The sequence below is a fragment of the Oncorhynchus nerka genome, linkage group LG21 (assembly GCF_034236695.1).
Source record: "Oncorhynchus nerka isolate Pitt River linkage group LG21, Oner_Uvic_2.0, whole genome shotgun sequence".
NCBI lineage: Eukaryota > Metazoa > Chordata > Actinopteri > Salmoniformes > Salmonidae > Oncorhynchus > Oncorhynchus nerka.
This window is the reverse complement of record NC_088416.1, coordinates 30653050-30669670: the sequence shown is the minus strand read 5'-3', so window position 1 is coordinate 30669670 and position 16621 is coordinate 30653050. Positions and strand designations below refer to the sequence as shown.

At 40.4% G+C, this 16621-nt stretch overlaps 1 protein-coding gene across 1 annotated transcript; it reads left to right on the top strand.

Annotated features, from left to right (window-relative positions):
* Positions 1-1309: 1309 nt before the first annotated feature.
* cnn1b (calponin 1, basic, smooth muscle, b) lies at positions 1310-13750 on the top strand. Its single transcript, XM_029636325.2, has 7 exons — positions 1310-1575; positions 9266-9387; positions 9596-9662; positions 10278-10415; positions 10558-10674; positions 10855-11001; positions 11185-13750. Exons 1-7 carry the CDS (start codon positions 1516-1518, stop codon positions 11422-11424), a joined length of 891 nt encoding a protein of 296 aa, XP_029492185.1. The 5' UTR covers positions 1310-1515; the 3' UTR covers positions 11425-13750.
* Positions 13751-16621: the final 2871 nt, after the last annotated feature.

Here is a 16621-nt window from a genome sequence, read left to right as displayed (position 1 = left end):
GCACTCCCACAGCCCTCCACCATAACCCTTTTCCCCATCCTCCATCCCCTCATAGTGCTTTTTCCAGAACCTTCTCCTCGTGCCCTGTCTGGTAACGCATTACCACCATGTGTGTGGGAGAGTGGAAGTGGGACAGGACAAACAGCAGTAGGGTGACTCATCATGCTGCTCTCTGGGGAGCAGTGCTGCCTGTTCCCCTTTGACACTCCACAGCCCGCTGGCTTTGCATTCCATTCCCTTGTCATCTGCCTGTGGACGAGCAGAGCAGTGGAGTGAAACACTGGGGTATAAGAGGAAAACCAGCTCATTGTTCCAGGTGACGTCAGGCCCCCAAGCCATATAGGTCAGACCAACGACCTCAAATGAAACTCTATGGAACACACTATACTATATGTGTGGGTATAGGGGGTGTATGGGGGTGTTATATAGGTATTGACAAGATGGTAGAAAAACACTTGCCAACAAGGGTATTTAGCACTTTTTCTTGGCTTCTTTTCAAAAAGATATCAACTTTTTTTTTTAAGTAGATTGTAGTATTTAGTTCCAAGTTTGTTATGGAAAAACCAAGACAGGAATTGCAAAGCATCAGGGTTGAAAATGGTAAAGGAAGAATACATATAAAATGTGAATCACTACATAAATACATTTGGGATACATTTAATGTATTATTATCAGGATGAATCATATTGCTATTCATACTGAAATCATTTTGCATAAGAAAGTGATCAATTCAATATTCTTAGCTTTCTTAGCCATCCTTGACCATGACCGTAATTAGGGTTACACTGGTCTTGAACCTCTTTGCCCAACAATATAAACCAAGCTTCTACAGGTTTATGATGGATGGGTCAATACTTTCAGGCCTGACAAATAATTCTGTCATATAGGATCTACACATACAGTAATGAAACACTTTGCCGCATGTATAAATATTACTTTATAATACTTTGTATAAATATAAAGTTAAATGTGTAATTCAAAACTCTAAAGGTCTGCCTTGACCTGTGATTGTGAAGTAGACCCTCAACTATTTAATAATAGCTATAGGTCTATGAATTTGTGATGTGCTTGATATTTATTTCATTTGGTAATGAAAGTGAAATTGGATGCAGTAAAATTAGGTAATTGAAAAGGATCATCCATCCAACATCCAATTCCCCTTAAGGTGGAAAAAGTGACACTGAGCGAGTCTAATGCCATACTGGTGACATCACCCAGAGGAAGAGGCAACGTCGGGATTGGATGGTGGCCCTAGCCAATCCCGCCGCACTCCAGAAATCCACAGATGGGAAGAGTTTAAAAAAGATTGAGAAAAGTGTTGCAGAGTGGTCCACAGCCTCACCAGAGCGAGCAAGAACGTTACAGAATCTGAATACTCCTGCAACATCCGCGGGTCTGTCATATCCATTGGAGTCCAGGGAGAAAGAGGACTTTGCTGTGGGGTTTCTCGTGCCAGGATAGAGGGGTGTATTTCACCATTTTTTAAATCTCCTCTGTGAATAATCAAAGATAACTATGTCAAAGAATTTCAAAAGTGGACCATCCTTCGGACTTTCTGCCGAGGTCAAAAGTAAGGTATGTATCTCGCATGTCATGTAGCTTTCCTTTTAATTGAAATGAAAATAATGGGGTCTTTGCGTAATTTGCATCAGTGGGCCAAGAGAATGCTCGCGCTCAGGAAGGTGCGCACTTGACGCTCGCATATCTTGTTGTTGGTACGCGCATCTTCTCAGATGCATTAGTTGTAGGGGAACCAATGGTATATCGAGGGCCAATAATATATTTTTGCTTTCTGTTAGGACATTTTTTCGAATAGGCTTTTTGGACCGTCAAATTGGACTGTCAATTGTGATCATGGATTACTCATTAGGCCTATACTGATAAATGGCAGCCTACCATTCTGACAGTTTACTTTAACATTTAATATGTGAGGGTATCCAAACCAATTGTATCTGATTCATAACTTTGAACTGGGTCGTTTAGATTACAAGTGATATCACCTCACCTGTCTGCCACAGAGCACAATGACAGAATTACTCCCAGATGAGCTCACAAGGCCTGATTTCAAGGTGTCTCTAGAAGGCTACCAGTGTGTACATATTTTTTAAAGAGGCAATCTGTGATCACTACATTCATTTTAAATTCATGATATCGATTGATTATTGAAGAATATGACTTATAAATCCTTCATGAGCTTAGTTCATTGTTCTTACCCCATCATCAGAACCCATCAGTGGTTACATTTCTACAGACCCATCCCTAAGCTATTTTACCAAATGAGTCGTGGTATGTTATTGTTTGAACTGCAGATTGCAGCTTTAAAGTCTAGGCGAGAAAACTAAATGAGTCATCAACACCAACCAAGAGTCAATGGACCAGCTACTGTAGGCGACTGTGCTGTCAACATCCACTGATGTTTGGGAGAGATTGTATTTTCAGTGACAGTGCAATGACAGTGATGCACAAAATGTGTGTGTGTATCATAACTGCTGACAACCCATGTTCAGTTTGAACATAGCATGGCTCTGCCAATGGGATCAAATAACTATCCCAGGATATTCCAGAACTCCCAACTCCATGTCTGTCAATGACAACTGAATTTGCTATCCCTATCATCAACCTTATCGTGTTGGAAGAGCCGTGGTTCCTGCATACATAGTGGTTTCCTATCCATACTTTCACAGGGGCACTCTTCAAATGAACATTTCCTTATAGTTGGCCACCATGGTTAGTGCCATCATCAGTGCTGTAGTATAGAAATAGGTCATATTCAATAGTGTATCAGTCAGTATATATATGTACAGTGGGGCAAAAAAGTATTTAGTCAGCCACCAATTGTGCAAGTTCTCCCACTTAAAAAGATGAGAGAGGCCTGTAATTTTCATCATAGGTACACTTCAACTATGACAGACAAAATGAGAGAAAAAAATCAAGAAATTCACGTTGTAGGATTTTTTATTTATTTGCAAATTATGGTGGAAAATAAGTATTTGGTCACCTGCAAACAAGCAAGATTTCTGGCTCTCACAAACCTGTAACTTCTGTAAGAGGCTCCTCTGTCCTCCACTCATTACCTGTATTAATGGCACCTGTTTGAACTTGTTATCAGTGTAAAAGACACCTGTTCACAACCTCAAACAGTCACACTCCAAACTCCACTATGGCCAAGACCAAAGAGCTGTCAAAGGACACCAGAAACAAAATTGTAGACTGCACCAGACTGGGAAGACTGAATCTGCAATAGGTAAGCAGCTTGGTTTGAAGAAATCAACTGTGGGGGCAATTATTAGGAAATAGAAGACATACAAGACCACTGATAATCTCCCTCGATCTGGGGCTCCATGCAAGATCTCACCACACGGGGGGACCTAGTGAATGACCTGCAGAGAGCTGGGACCAAAGTAACAAAGCCTACCATCAGTAACACACTACGCCGCCAGGGACTCAAATCCTGCAGTGCCAGACGTGTCCCCCTGCTTAAGCCAGTACATGTCCAGGCCCGTCTGAAGTTTGCTAGAGAGCATTTGGATGATCCAGAAGAAGATTGGGAGAATGTCATATGGTCAGATGAAACCAAAATATAACTTTTTGGTAAAAACGCAACTCGTCGTGTTTGGAGGACAAAGAATGCTGAGTTGCATCCAAAGAACACCATACATACTGTGAAGCATGGGGGTGGAAACATCATGTTTGGGGCTGTTTTTCTGCAAAGGGACCAGGACGACTGATCCGTGTAAAGGAAAGAATGAATGGGGCCATGTATCGTGAGATTTTGAGTGAAAACCTCTTTCCATCAGCAAGGGCATTGAAGATTAAACGTGGCTGGGTCTTTCAGCATGAAAATGATCCCAAACACACCGCCCAGGCAACGAAGGAGTAAGAAGCATTTCAAGGTCCTGGAGTGGCCTAGCCAGTCTCCAGATCTCAACCCCATAGAAAATCTTTGGAGGGAGTTGAAAGTCCGTGTTGCCCAGCAACAGCCCCAAAACATCACTGCTCTAGAGGAGATCTGCATGGAGGAATGGGCCAAAAATACCAGCAACAGTGTGTGAAAACCTTGTGAAGACTTACAGAAAACGTTTGCCCTCTGTCATTGCCAACAAAAGGTAAATAACAAAGTATTGAGATAAACTTTTGTTATTGACCAAATACTTATTTTCCACCATAATTTGCAAATAAATTCATAAGAAAATCTTACAATGTGATTTTCTGGATTTTTTTTCTCATTTTGTCTGTCATCGTTGAAGTGTACCTATGATGAAAATTACAGGCCTCACTCATCTTTTTAAGTGGGAGAACTTGCACAATTGGTGGCTGACTAAATACTTTTTTGCCCCACAGTATGTATATGTATATACACACACAGTGGGGAGAACAAGTATTTGATACACTGCCGATTTTGCAGGTTTTCCTACTTACATAGCTTGTAGAGGTCTGTAATGTTTTTTTTTATCATAGGTACACTTCAACTGTGAGAGACGGAATCTAAAAACAAAAATCCAGAAAATCACATTGTATGATTTTTAAGTAATTCTTTTGCATTTTCTTGCATGACATAAGTATTTGATACATCAGAAAAGCAGAACTTAATATTTGGTACACAATTGCAATTACAGAGATCATACGTTTCGTGTAGTTCTTGACCAGGTTTGCACACACTGCAGCAGGGGTTTTGGCCCACTCCTCCATACAGACCTTCTCCAGATCCTTCAGGTTTCGGGGCAGTCGCTGGGCCATACGGACTTTCAGCTCCCTCCAAAGATTTTCTATTGCCCTGGCTGTGTGTTTCGGGTCGTTGTCATGCTGGAAGACCCAGCCACGACCCATCTTCAATACTCTTACTGAGGAAAGGAGGTTGTTGGCCAAGATCTTGCTATACATGGCCCCATCCATCCTCCCCTCAATATGGTGCAGTCGTCCTATCCCCTTTGCAGAAAAGCATCCCCAAAGAATGATGTTTCCACCTCCATGCTTCACGGTTGGGATGGTGTTCTTGGGTTGTACTCGTCCTTCTTCCTCCAAACACGGCGAGTGGAGTTTAGACCAAAAAGCTCTATTTTTTTTTCATCAGACCACATGACCTTCTCCTATTCCTCCTTTGGATCATCCAGATGGTCATTGGCAAACTTCAGACGGGCCTGGACATGCGCTGGCTTGAGCAGGGGGTCCTTGCATGCGCTGCAGGATTTTAATCCATGACGGCGTAGTGTGTTACTAATGGTTTTCTTTGAGACTGTGGTCCCAGCTCTCTTCAGGTCATTGACCAGGTCCTGCCGTGTAGTTCTGGGCTGATCCCTCACCTTCCTCATGATCATTGATGCCCCACGAGGTGAGATCTTCCATGGAGCCCCAGACCGAGGGTGATTGACAGTCATCTTGAACTTCTTCCATTTTCTAATAATTGCGCCAACAGTTGTTGCCTTCTCACCAAGCTGCTTGCCTATTGTCCTGTAGCCCATCCCAGCCTTGTGCAGGTCTACAATTTTATCCCTGATGTCCTTACACAGCTCTCTGGTCTTGGCCGTTGTGCAGGGGTTGGAGTCTGTTTGATTGAGTGTATGGACAGGTGTCTTGTATACAGGTAACAAGTTCAAACAGGTGCAGTTAATACAGGTAATGAGTGGAGAACAGGGAGGCTTCTTAAAGAAAAACTTACAAGTCTGTGAGAGCCGGAATTCTTATTGGTTGGTAGGTGATTAAATACTTTTGTCAAGCAATAAAATGCAAATTAATGACTTAAAAATCATACAATGTGATTTTCTAGATTTTTGTTTTAGATTGCATCTCTCACAGTTGAAGTGTACCTATGATAAAAATGACAGACCTCTACATGCTTTATAAGTAGGAAAACCTGCAAAATCGGCAGTGTATCAAATACTTGTTCTCCCCACTGTATATATATATATACATATGCCAGTGGCATGACATCCGATGACAGCGGATATGCTCCAGAGACTGACAGACAGGTACGTCAGCAACCTAAATCTCCTTTTAAGGTGTCCCTGAGCTCTGTCTTACAACCTGAGCAAGTGTCTCTCTGTAAACAATTTACACTCCAGTGGGGAATGACAAAACACTGTTGAGGCAGAGGAGAGACAGACAGAACAAAGCCCTGTGGATTCACTGGAATGTCAACCTTCAACATGTTTGTATCCAGGGGTGAAAGGAAATGTAATGTATTCCCGGTACAGGGACCTCCAATGTGTGTACACACTTAAAGAAAATCTATACGGGCTTTATCATAGAATTACATTTAGAATCCCTATTAATTTAATAGGATCTCTACAGACCTAATAGTAAAGATTTGTCCTTTAACTTTTAAAATGTATTAGCCTACCTTTTAATGTGGCATAAACATGACCTGTCATGTGTTTTCATCTGATTGTCAATCAATTACTTAAAAGGCTAATGTAGGCTACCTGTGCAAGTTTCTCAGGTACTTCTGAACAACAGAAGGTGCGGGAATAGTTTTAAATCTATATTTAGATATTTGTCTGCTTTTTATTACATAACATTTGTTAGTAAACTCGTCTATAATTAGATCCTTACAGCTCCTCTTCTGTCATTACTTGATGATCATCTAGAATACTAGATAAAGCCTCGCTAATGATGGCATAAATCGATAGAATGATCAATGCATCATCCACAATCTATACAGAACAAAAATATAAATGCAACATGTAAAGTGTTGGTCCCATTTTCCATGAGCTGAAATAAAAGATCCCTGAAATGTTCCATATGCAATACAAGCTTATTTAGTTTACATCCCTGTTAGTGAGAATTTCCCCTTTGCCAGGTGTGGCATATCAAGAAGCTGATTAAACCACATGATCATTACACTGGCCTACAACGTTGTTTTAGAGAATTTGGCAGTAAGTCCAACTGGCCTCACAACCGCAGACCACTTGTAACCATGCCAGCCAGGACCTCCACATCCACCTTCTTCACCTGCATGATCGTCTGAGGAGGGGGAGTGGGGGTGCTGAGGAGTATTTCTGTCTGTAATAAAGCCCTTTTGTGGGGAAAAACTCATTCTGATTGGCTGGGCTTGACTCACCAGTGGGTGGACCTGGCTCCCGGGTTGGTGGACCTGGCTCCCGGGTTGGTGGACCTGGCTCCCGGGTTGGTGGACCTATGCCATCCCCGGCCCCCCTACCTAGTCATGTGAATTAATTCATTTCAATTGACTGATTTCTTTCTATGAACTGTAACCCAGTAAAATCTTTGATATTGTTGCATGTTGCGTTTAAATCTTTGTTCAGTATAGGTGACATAGTTAAAGTTTCTCTTTCATTTCTGCTTCTCTCCCGGACCGAGGACGTTTAGGGACCAGGGAGATTTCCAAATGACATCTGTTTGACCGGTTTAAAGGAAATGAAAAGCTGTGAAAACGATCCAACATGTTTCTGATAGTATTTCATTTCGTATTGGATGCATATTTAATGTGGCTGAAAATTAAATACTGTCAGCTTTTATGTAGCAACAGGTCCTTAAAAGCGCTCAATCTAATTCTCTCAAGATGCTGAAATAAATCAATCGTATTTCTCCACTCCTGATCCCGAGACAAAATTATCATTTGGATAATAAATTTACTGTGAGGAACACTGTATTCTGCAGGAGTTAAAATTATAATAGGCGACTTGTGAGACCTACAGTCAGTGTCCAGACCTCAGTTACTATTCCAACTATTAGGCCAATCCACGCTAAAATAATTCCAACATCCATACAGCAGTGCCTTTTGATAAATGCAAAGAGACATCACTTACAAAACACCAAAGTGTTCTGAATGACATTCGGTGATTGTCCTTCATTGGGCCTACACAAGTATTGTAACCTGAATTGATGCGTACACTGCTGTCCGCGCGCATCTCGGTCTCGGCCGCTCATCTCTGCCTTTATCAAAATGTCAGTGTTATTGTTGAACCACGCTGCATTTTGGAGCGTATTCCACAAGTTTTCAAGTCTATTCGCTCATTTTTCATGCGAATGACATGCGGTATGAAAAATAGTGTGATAGCCTACAGTTTTCTTGAAATCTGTTTTAATAATTGTGATAGGTTCATGTTTAACCGGCATGACGTACACCCACTCTTTATTTTGCCGGTACTCCATGCCGGACCGTTCTGTCTTACTTTCACCCCTGTTTGTATCAACTTAAACCATTTTATTCCTTATGCCATGGCCTACACTGATTTAATTTATATTCTCTCCGCTGAGTTAATACATGAAAAACACAGATAGAATCAATGGATAGGTGCCAATTTTGGCATCAAAGACTTATACATTTTTAAATAAATGAACCAGTTCTGATTACATTCCTGACCTCCTGACACAGTTAAATGAAACTCTGACCAAAATACCTTGGCTGGATGCAAGTGCTGTCTGCAGGTCTTGGCATCTCATTATCAGATGTGGTTTGCCTGAGTAGATGCCTCACTGTAAAAGGACAGATTCCGGAAAACCCAGAGGGAGAGGGGGAGCACAGGGAGGAGTAATAGGGAGAGCTGTTTCTCCCAAGTTTGGTGTGATGGACTGGAAGCTACGCAAACCCTGCTGCTTTGAAAAACCTGTTTGTGTTGGCTCCTGGTCTCACAAGCCCTCTCCCAGACTGTGAGTGAGCAGAACATTCAGAAAAGGAGAGAGTGCAGAGTGAGAAGGGGGCTACAGACCCACCATAGAATTTCTGGTATTAGGGGGATGTGTTTATGCCAATAGGGAAATACATGGAAGCGGAGAATCAGTGTTTCTCCATGCAGGAATGTCCCATGGCCATTTGAACATTTCTTCCTGTTGTTTTTTTAACTCTAATCTTCATCGTTAGGTTTTATTACAACGGGTAGGCTTTCAAAGGAAAGTGGAGAGGAATGTTATCATTCTGTTACAAGATGAGAAAGGAAAGGGAGAAGGGGGATAATAGCTCTGATAAATATCATAGTTCTATGACTCGTTTACTATAGTTAGTTTGTTGTAAGATCATTTTTATTTTTCAGGTAGCCAAGCACCTGTCACAAGATCATTCATCATGCAGAACTGACAGTTACAAGACCTGAGTGTCTGCAGATGTTAGGATGCAGTCAAATGCAACACATTTACAGTGCATCCGGAAAGTAATCAGACCCCTTCACTGCGTTGTTTTCGCTGTGTCATTATGGGGTATTGTGTGTGGCGGAAAAATAATAACTTAATCCATTTTAGAATAAGGCTGAAATGTAACAAAATGTGGAAAAAGTGAAGGGGTCTGAATACTTTCCGAATGCCTCTTCAGTTGGCCCAGAAGTATGACCCCCAGAAGGAGGAGGAGCTGAGGCTGTGGATCCAGGACGTAACAGGCAAGAAGATCGCTGATCCTTTCATGGAGAACCTAAAGGATGGGGTCATCTTGTGCGAGTGAGTGAACGATACTCTCCTCAGTACTGTGGCCGTGCAGAATGTCATGCAGAATGGCAGAGAGCATATTGTGTCATATCACCATATGACTTTCTGTGGCTTCCAATATCATTGTCTCATTCATTTCCCCACTGTTAATGATGACTGGGCCACTCAAAGTCAGAACAGTATTTTGACTGTTCTGTGCTTTCTCTTTCCTTGTGTGTAGACTTATCAACACACTTCAGCCAGGATCTGTGAGAAAGATTAACACTTCCCCTCAAAACTGGCATCAGGTAAGCTTGTTCTGAGACAGAATAAATGTTTTTGTATTATTATATAACATCATGCCCATCATGACGTGCAGTAGGCTATAGTTATTATAGATACTTTGCATAGTATTGAGCAGGATAAGCATGCCAAGAGTCAGTAGTTTCTTCCACTCCATACCTTTCATCCACTGAACTCGCTGAAATATGTAACCAGATAGATAGTCTTTTGCTTGGCATAGTGTTTATTTATTTACATTCCAAGCTGCAGCTACGTTGTTTAATGGGGCACATCTCAGCATGCGTCTTCAGATCTCTTTATATGAGACTCAAAAAGAAAACAGCACTTTTAAGTGTTTGTTGAGGCACTTTCAAGAATCATCCATGACATCCAATGTTACTAAGAATCAATGCACTCACATGTGGTGGTCCATTTATCAAGAATAAAAGAGAAAAATATTATCCAACTGGTGAGTAGGGCTTTGAAGAAAACCCCAGAAAGCTGACCATTTAAAGAAACATGACAATATCAAAATAACAAATAACTCAGTAACTGGTGTCCTCTTTGTTTGTACTCCTCTTTGCTTTTACCTCAGTGGACCATTTTCTCTTGGCTAATTCTTTTTCCTTTTCATTGCCCAGCTGGAAAACATTGGCAATTTTGTCCGAGCCATCACAGTTTATGGTATGAAGCCATACGATTTGTTTGAGGCCAACGACCTGTTTGAGAATACCAACTACACCCAGGTCCAGAGCACGCTCATCACCCTGGCTGGAATTGTGAGTGGAAACCCATAGAGGAATCTCAGCACATTGTACACTACTGTATGTAGAAAGTATTGTCAGTGGCTTGTAAGAAACCTACTTCTACTTCACGTGAGGATCCATAATCTGTTTTTCTAACCTTCCCCTCTTTCATCAGGCCCAGTCCAAAGGTTTCCACTCCAAGCATGACATGGGAGTGAAGTATGCAACAGCACACCAGCGCCGTTTTGCCCCAGACATGCTGAAGGAAGGGCGCAATGTCATCGGCCTGCAGGTCAGAACAGTCTTTGTATCATATACACCTTATACACTAAGATATCACTGTTATTACAGGTGTAATATAAGTAGTAGTAGCAGCATGTTCTTCATTTGTTTTTAGTTTGGCCGATAGGATTGGTTTAATGGTATTATAGTTCAGGCATAACCAGTGTGCTACCTTTGCCTGTCTGTCCAGATGGGTACCAACAAACTTGCCAGCCAGAAGGGCATGACATCTTATGGCACGCGGCGTCACCTGTATGACCCGAGGGGGGGAATGGAGAACCCTCTGGATCAGTCCACCATCAGCCTCCAGATGGGCACCAATAAGGGTGCCAACCAGGTGGGGTGCCATTTGATTTCACAAATAGATATTCTCTGGTAGAGATAGAATTGACTAACATTCTGCACATCTTGGGAGTTTTCCCTCTCTGCCGATCATGAAAGCAATTAATATGATGTAAAATATTACACTTTGTAGCCTATATCTAATCCTCCCCTGCTTTTCTTCCTCTCTCCCTCTCAGTCTGGCATGACGGCCCCTGGCACCAGGAGACACATCTATGACAAGAGTCTGGGCTTGGAGGAATGCGACACCTCCACCGTTTCACTGCAGATGGGCACCAACAAGATGGCGTCCCAGCAGGGCATGACCACATACGGCCTCCCTCGGCAGGTCTACGACAACAAGTACTGCTCCAACCCTGATGAATTTGTCAACAACGGAGAGAGGGCTGAGTTTGACGGTACTATGTGCTATGACTAAAGAGAACAGAATAACCCCAGTCCTCTCAAGAACCCCTCTCCACCAGCAAGACCACCCAAACTGTTATTTACTGTTTCCATTATTCTCGTCCCTTGCTGTTTTTTTGTGATCAACCATTCAAATCATTTTTGTCCTTTGAGGGGATTCATGCCTGGTTCAATCTCTTTGACCTTATTATTTTAAATCACTTTAATGTAGTGGCCCACACCCCTCTCTCCCTTTGCAATGGAGATTTTTCTATTCAAATACGGTGAAAATAAATACTAAGAGATACTAATAATGTCAAGAGACCCATTCCTTAATCAATATTATTGTTATGTCATTTTTTTATTTATAGATCTTTTATAGTTTATAAAAATGTATATTTTCAGTTGTAGATCCCCCATCCAGCTTAAACATTGAGAATAAAGGAAAATGTTCCTTGAATGGAAAGAAGTGACCGACATGTTGCTGTTAACCTTTAACCCCTGAGGAACAGGAGTCCGCTCTGGGATTCAATCCCTCTGGATGACTCGGGGCCCACAGAATCAGACGGAGTCTTCCAGGACACAGGGACATGGACTAAAAACTTTGATCAGATGTATTCCTTGTGACTTTGCCTGTGTATGCACGTCTGCACTGCGCTGACATCCCTGCTCTAGCTCACAGGACTGCCAACCAGCCATTTTATACCACAGATGGATTTTCTTCTTCTAGTATTCTTTAAATCATTAGAAGATCAGTAGTAGGGTTCTCAAACCTGATACTTGAATTAATGTAAGCCCCTAAATGCATCGTGAAAAGCCAATAGATTTTAATATTTTTAGTATTATAAGCAGTATTCAACACGTCTCGCACACTTAATTAGTGATAAACAATGCAGAATAAATTTTAGCCATTGTGCCACCTATGTTAATGTGGATGTCATATAGGCCAGTTTGCATGAGACAAGTTATAATCCCTCTATAGTTTCCATGTCACACAGCTTTAATATATTGCTGCGCTATTTGCACTTTGCATCACCTTGTTGAATATGTACATGGATAGAATTGCTTATGACTAGAAGGCAGACAAGCCAGGTCGTTGAGAGATCCATAACATCTGCACGCTGTTATACACGAGATAACGGTCTAATTAACGTCCACTTAGTCATAGTTCAATACAGCAGACCCTGTATCACTAACTACTACATAATATGGGGTACCCACCGCAGATCTTGAATGTAATGTGATTTTGAGCACTGCAAGATATGACAGTCATTCTGTGGATTCATTAATCCCCTTGTACCAGCAGTCGCAAATGAATAACATAAGTCTGCAACATATTTATGCTTGGGATAATGTAGCCTAACACAGCTGCTAATGGTTTAAACATTAAACTGTGCATGCTTGACCAAACCTTTGAAAAGCAGGCTTGTTTGCTTGCTAAGAGGTTTGTTCAAGATCATGTCTTGCACCTGGAACGTTCCACAGAACACATCTCTATGCCTTGCATGCTCATGTACAAAGCATGGACTGGTTATGCCTTGTCCACAGACTGCTTACAGTAAGGAAAACAATGTAATTTTTAAAGTTGGGTGAACGATCCATTTAAGTTAAATTTGAAAGGTCTTGATATTGGTTACTGGGCAGTATTGTAATGTTTTTTTAAATAGGAGGTATTGGAGATAAAGCTACATAAAATATTGAGTCCCTCCTGAGGTTCTGATCTCTGGAATTTATAGTGATGATTTGTCAAACTTTTGAAGGCTTAATACGTTTGATGCTGAGCCCTAATAATCTGAAGGCCATGTTGCATTTTCACCCCTACATTAGTGTGCCATCTAGTGTTTTGAAATCCCTTTGAAATCCCTTTAACATTTGGAGAAACAAAAGACTACATTCCACAGACTTAAGGTAAAAGTCATATGTACCATAAGAGGTGTCTTTATTAAAGCACCTAACCTATTCTGTATAGTCACATGTCTAATAGCTATATAAGAAGTCAGTTGTGTATTAAGAAAATGTTTTTAGTTTAGAATGAGAGCCAACAGTGCCTAGCCAAAATACAATTGGCAATATTACCCTCTGGTCTAAAACATTTGTCAATGTTGTTCAGACAATTAATTGTTCAGTATTCTTAAAATATTGTATTTATTTGGCTTTCACTTATAATGAAATTAGCTGCAATACAATAAAACACATCAAAATTACAATTATTTAATTTGGGTTGTGAGTGAAAAACTTGCCACCAGGCCATATCAGATGAGTTTTCATTCATATTTGTTCTAGATATTTGAACCATTTCAGCGGTATGTGACAGATGCAGTTAGGTGTGAATTACATTGATGTGTTTATTGATCAAGTCATTCCCGTACAAAAAAACTAATTGAAATAAAAATCATGACATAAAATAAAAACTACAGGATCACCTCTTTTTACAAATGAAATCTACTTGCTCCAGTAAAGGGGGACATGGCAGCTTGGGAAAGTCTAAAGACATATCCACCAACAGGCTTGCCTGTAAAACATAACAAATGATTAGGTGGTTTGAAACTTAGTGGGATTCTCAAAGATCAGGACCATTGGGACATTTCATTGCCCTACCCTATCCCACCCTGCCACAGAGAGGGAGGACAGGAAGTGTATCTTTCTTCATATCAAATCCATTAGTGTGTAGACACTGAAGTTTTCACAGATGTGTTATCTGTCTTCGTTTGTTCTCCACATTCACTACTTGACAAAGCCCTGGCCCAGCCAGAGATATGTGACCCATCATAGGGAATGAGGGGTGAGGTCAGACAGGAATAGAGTCAGGGGTACCACTGCTACTGATTGGCTGCTTCGCAAGCATCTATCCAATCACTATAAACATCCACTGGTTCTGAAAGATCTGGAGACAAGTGTCAAGGAGAAGTTCATTTGGGAGGTGCAGTTGTTGTAAAGATATAGCATTTATTTTTTTAAACAAATGCACAAGCCATTCTGTGAGCAATATGGTGTATAGATAAGTGAATATAGTGATCCAATCAAAGAATCGAAAGGATACAAGTAATGGGAGTCTGGAATTCTTCCAAGCAGACGGTACATGATATTATTCCTGTGTTTCGAGTGCGTTCCCTGAAAAGAGAAAAGAAAATGTGCATTTGAATAGGGTGTTAGGATATGTATCAACATGTAATCAGTGATCATATTTTACAGCCAGACCATATACTCTTCAACACAACCAAGTGAACTTACATTTTGACATCACAGGACTTCTCGTGGTTACAAAAGGGACAGGTGAATTGGGTGTCCAAGTTACCCGTCAGTTTCTTTTTGGGAGGTGGCTTCCTCTTTGATTTTCTGCGTCCCATTGTCGATGTATAAATCTGTAAAATACAATAGCTACATTTTTCTGAGTTTATTAAACAAGTTCTGTTGACGGTCAAATTCAATAAATAATTAGGTAAATCGTGTTAGCTAGCATATATTATATCAACTGTATGGTGCTGATATTCATATGATTTTGGGCAAAAAGTCAGATGCTGCGTTCAACTCCTAATCTCAGAAAATACTACTTATAAACTAGGAACAACTAGATGTGTGGGTTCATGTGCTTTGAACTCGTTGAGAATGCCGATTGCTGGTTAATGGCAAACAAACTGTGTCAACCATGAACGAAAAGGTACAGCTTTCATACTCATATACATATTACTGTTAAAATAAGACTTTTATAAATCATGTTTTGTTGTTGAATTTAACTGCTGAAATGTCTGTTTTCGAGGTATTGGCCTTAGTAGTTGATGTCAGAGACAGAGTTCATCATATGGGCAGTCCAGCAAATTGGAGCACAGGGATCACAGACAAGTTTCCCATTAGTAATTACGAGTTGGAGGTGCGTTAATGTATTTTCCCCAGTCCTATGCCCATATTTGCAAATTTACGAGATGTTATAAATGCATAAATATTCTGCCGCTATAGACCATCTGCTAGTACGCATGTGCGAGCTAATACTTGACTCGTGTAAACAAACACATTTTTGGACCGTATTTTCCACATAAATTCTAATTATATTTTATTTTCGCTAATTTAAAAAAGTCAGATGTCGATGATTAATGCTATTCTCTCGTTTTAGACATGTTCACACTACACAAACGTGTAGTAGTAGCTAGTTCTCCGCCATCGCGCATGGATTTTTTTAGCTTGCAGCTATAATATAGGAGCTCAACAATACTTCATTTTACACAAAACGTCCTGCAAATTCTACAAGTCCATTTCCAACAATATTGTTAATTGCATGAACCGTTTATTTTGGGATGATTTCTGAAGAGGCAGCTAGATAGTATTAGCTAGTAACGTTAGAGCGCGAGGAAAACAAAGTTAGCTAGCTAACTAACGCTGGCTTTGTAATATGCTAGCTATGCACAATTTAAACAAAATAGGAGAATCACACATGTCATTTAAAATCGTGCTGGATGTATAATTTAGTTGTTTGCATGTTAGCCATATAATAAAGCACGCTGGATTAAGCATTTTCTTACCAGATAAATGACCCAAGTAATGACGCTAACAAATAGAAATTGTATCCGGAAATTATTCTGAACTCTTTCATCTGATTGGAAGTTTAAGGCGTTTTTTAGGGTTGTCATTGGTCAAAACAAATTATCAACCCGCCTCTCAGAATTTATAAACCTATTTCATACAATCCCAAAATATATACATTGATTATGTAGTCTACCACAGGAGGCTGCTGGGGGAGGACGATTCATAATAATGTCTGGAATGGAATAAATTGAATGGTATCAAACACATGGAAATAATGTATTGATGAGTTTGATTACCATTTAATTTATTCGTTCAGCCATTACTATGAGCCTGTCCTCCCCAATGAAGGTGCCACCAACCTCCTGTGTTTAATAGTGTACAGTAGATAATTATTGATAAAAAATTAACAGCCTTTTATGTGAATTATTGATTAAAAAAATAACAGCCTTTTATGTGAATTATTGATAAAGAAATGTGTTGAATGCACAAAGCTCAAACAGAAAATAATTGTCAGTGTAGACCACATTTGATTTTATTTGGCTGTGAGACAAGGTAGGGCAAAAGGTAGATGAGGATTCCAGCTATGAACTTTATTTCCTTCTGCAACAGAGACAAAATGAAGAATTCACTTCTAACATATACATAAAATTAAGTGTGCTTATTAATTAGATGATAACATGAATTACTGTTGTCAGTAATAGATGAGAAACAGC

Coding starts and splice junctions, on each gene's coding strand:
- cnn1b (XM_029636325.2), top strand. CDS start 1,516: ATGTCAAAGAATTTCAAAAGTGGACCATCCTTCGGACTTTCTGCCGAG. Junction 1,576..9,265: donor CTGCCGAGGTCAAAAGTAAG/GTATGTATCTCG, acceptor ATGCCTCTTCAG/TTGGCCCAGAAGTATGACCC. Junction 9,388..9,595: donor GATGGGGTCATCTTGTGCGA/GTGAGTGAACGA, acceptor CCTTGTGTGTAG/ACTTATCAACACACTTCAGC.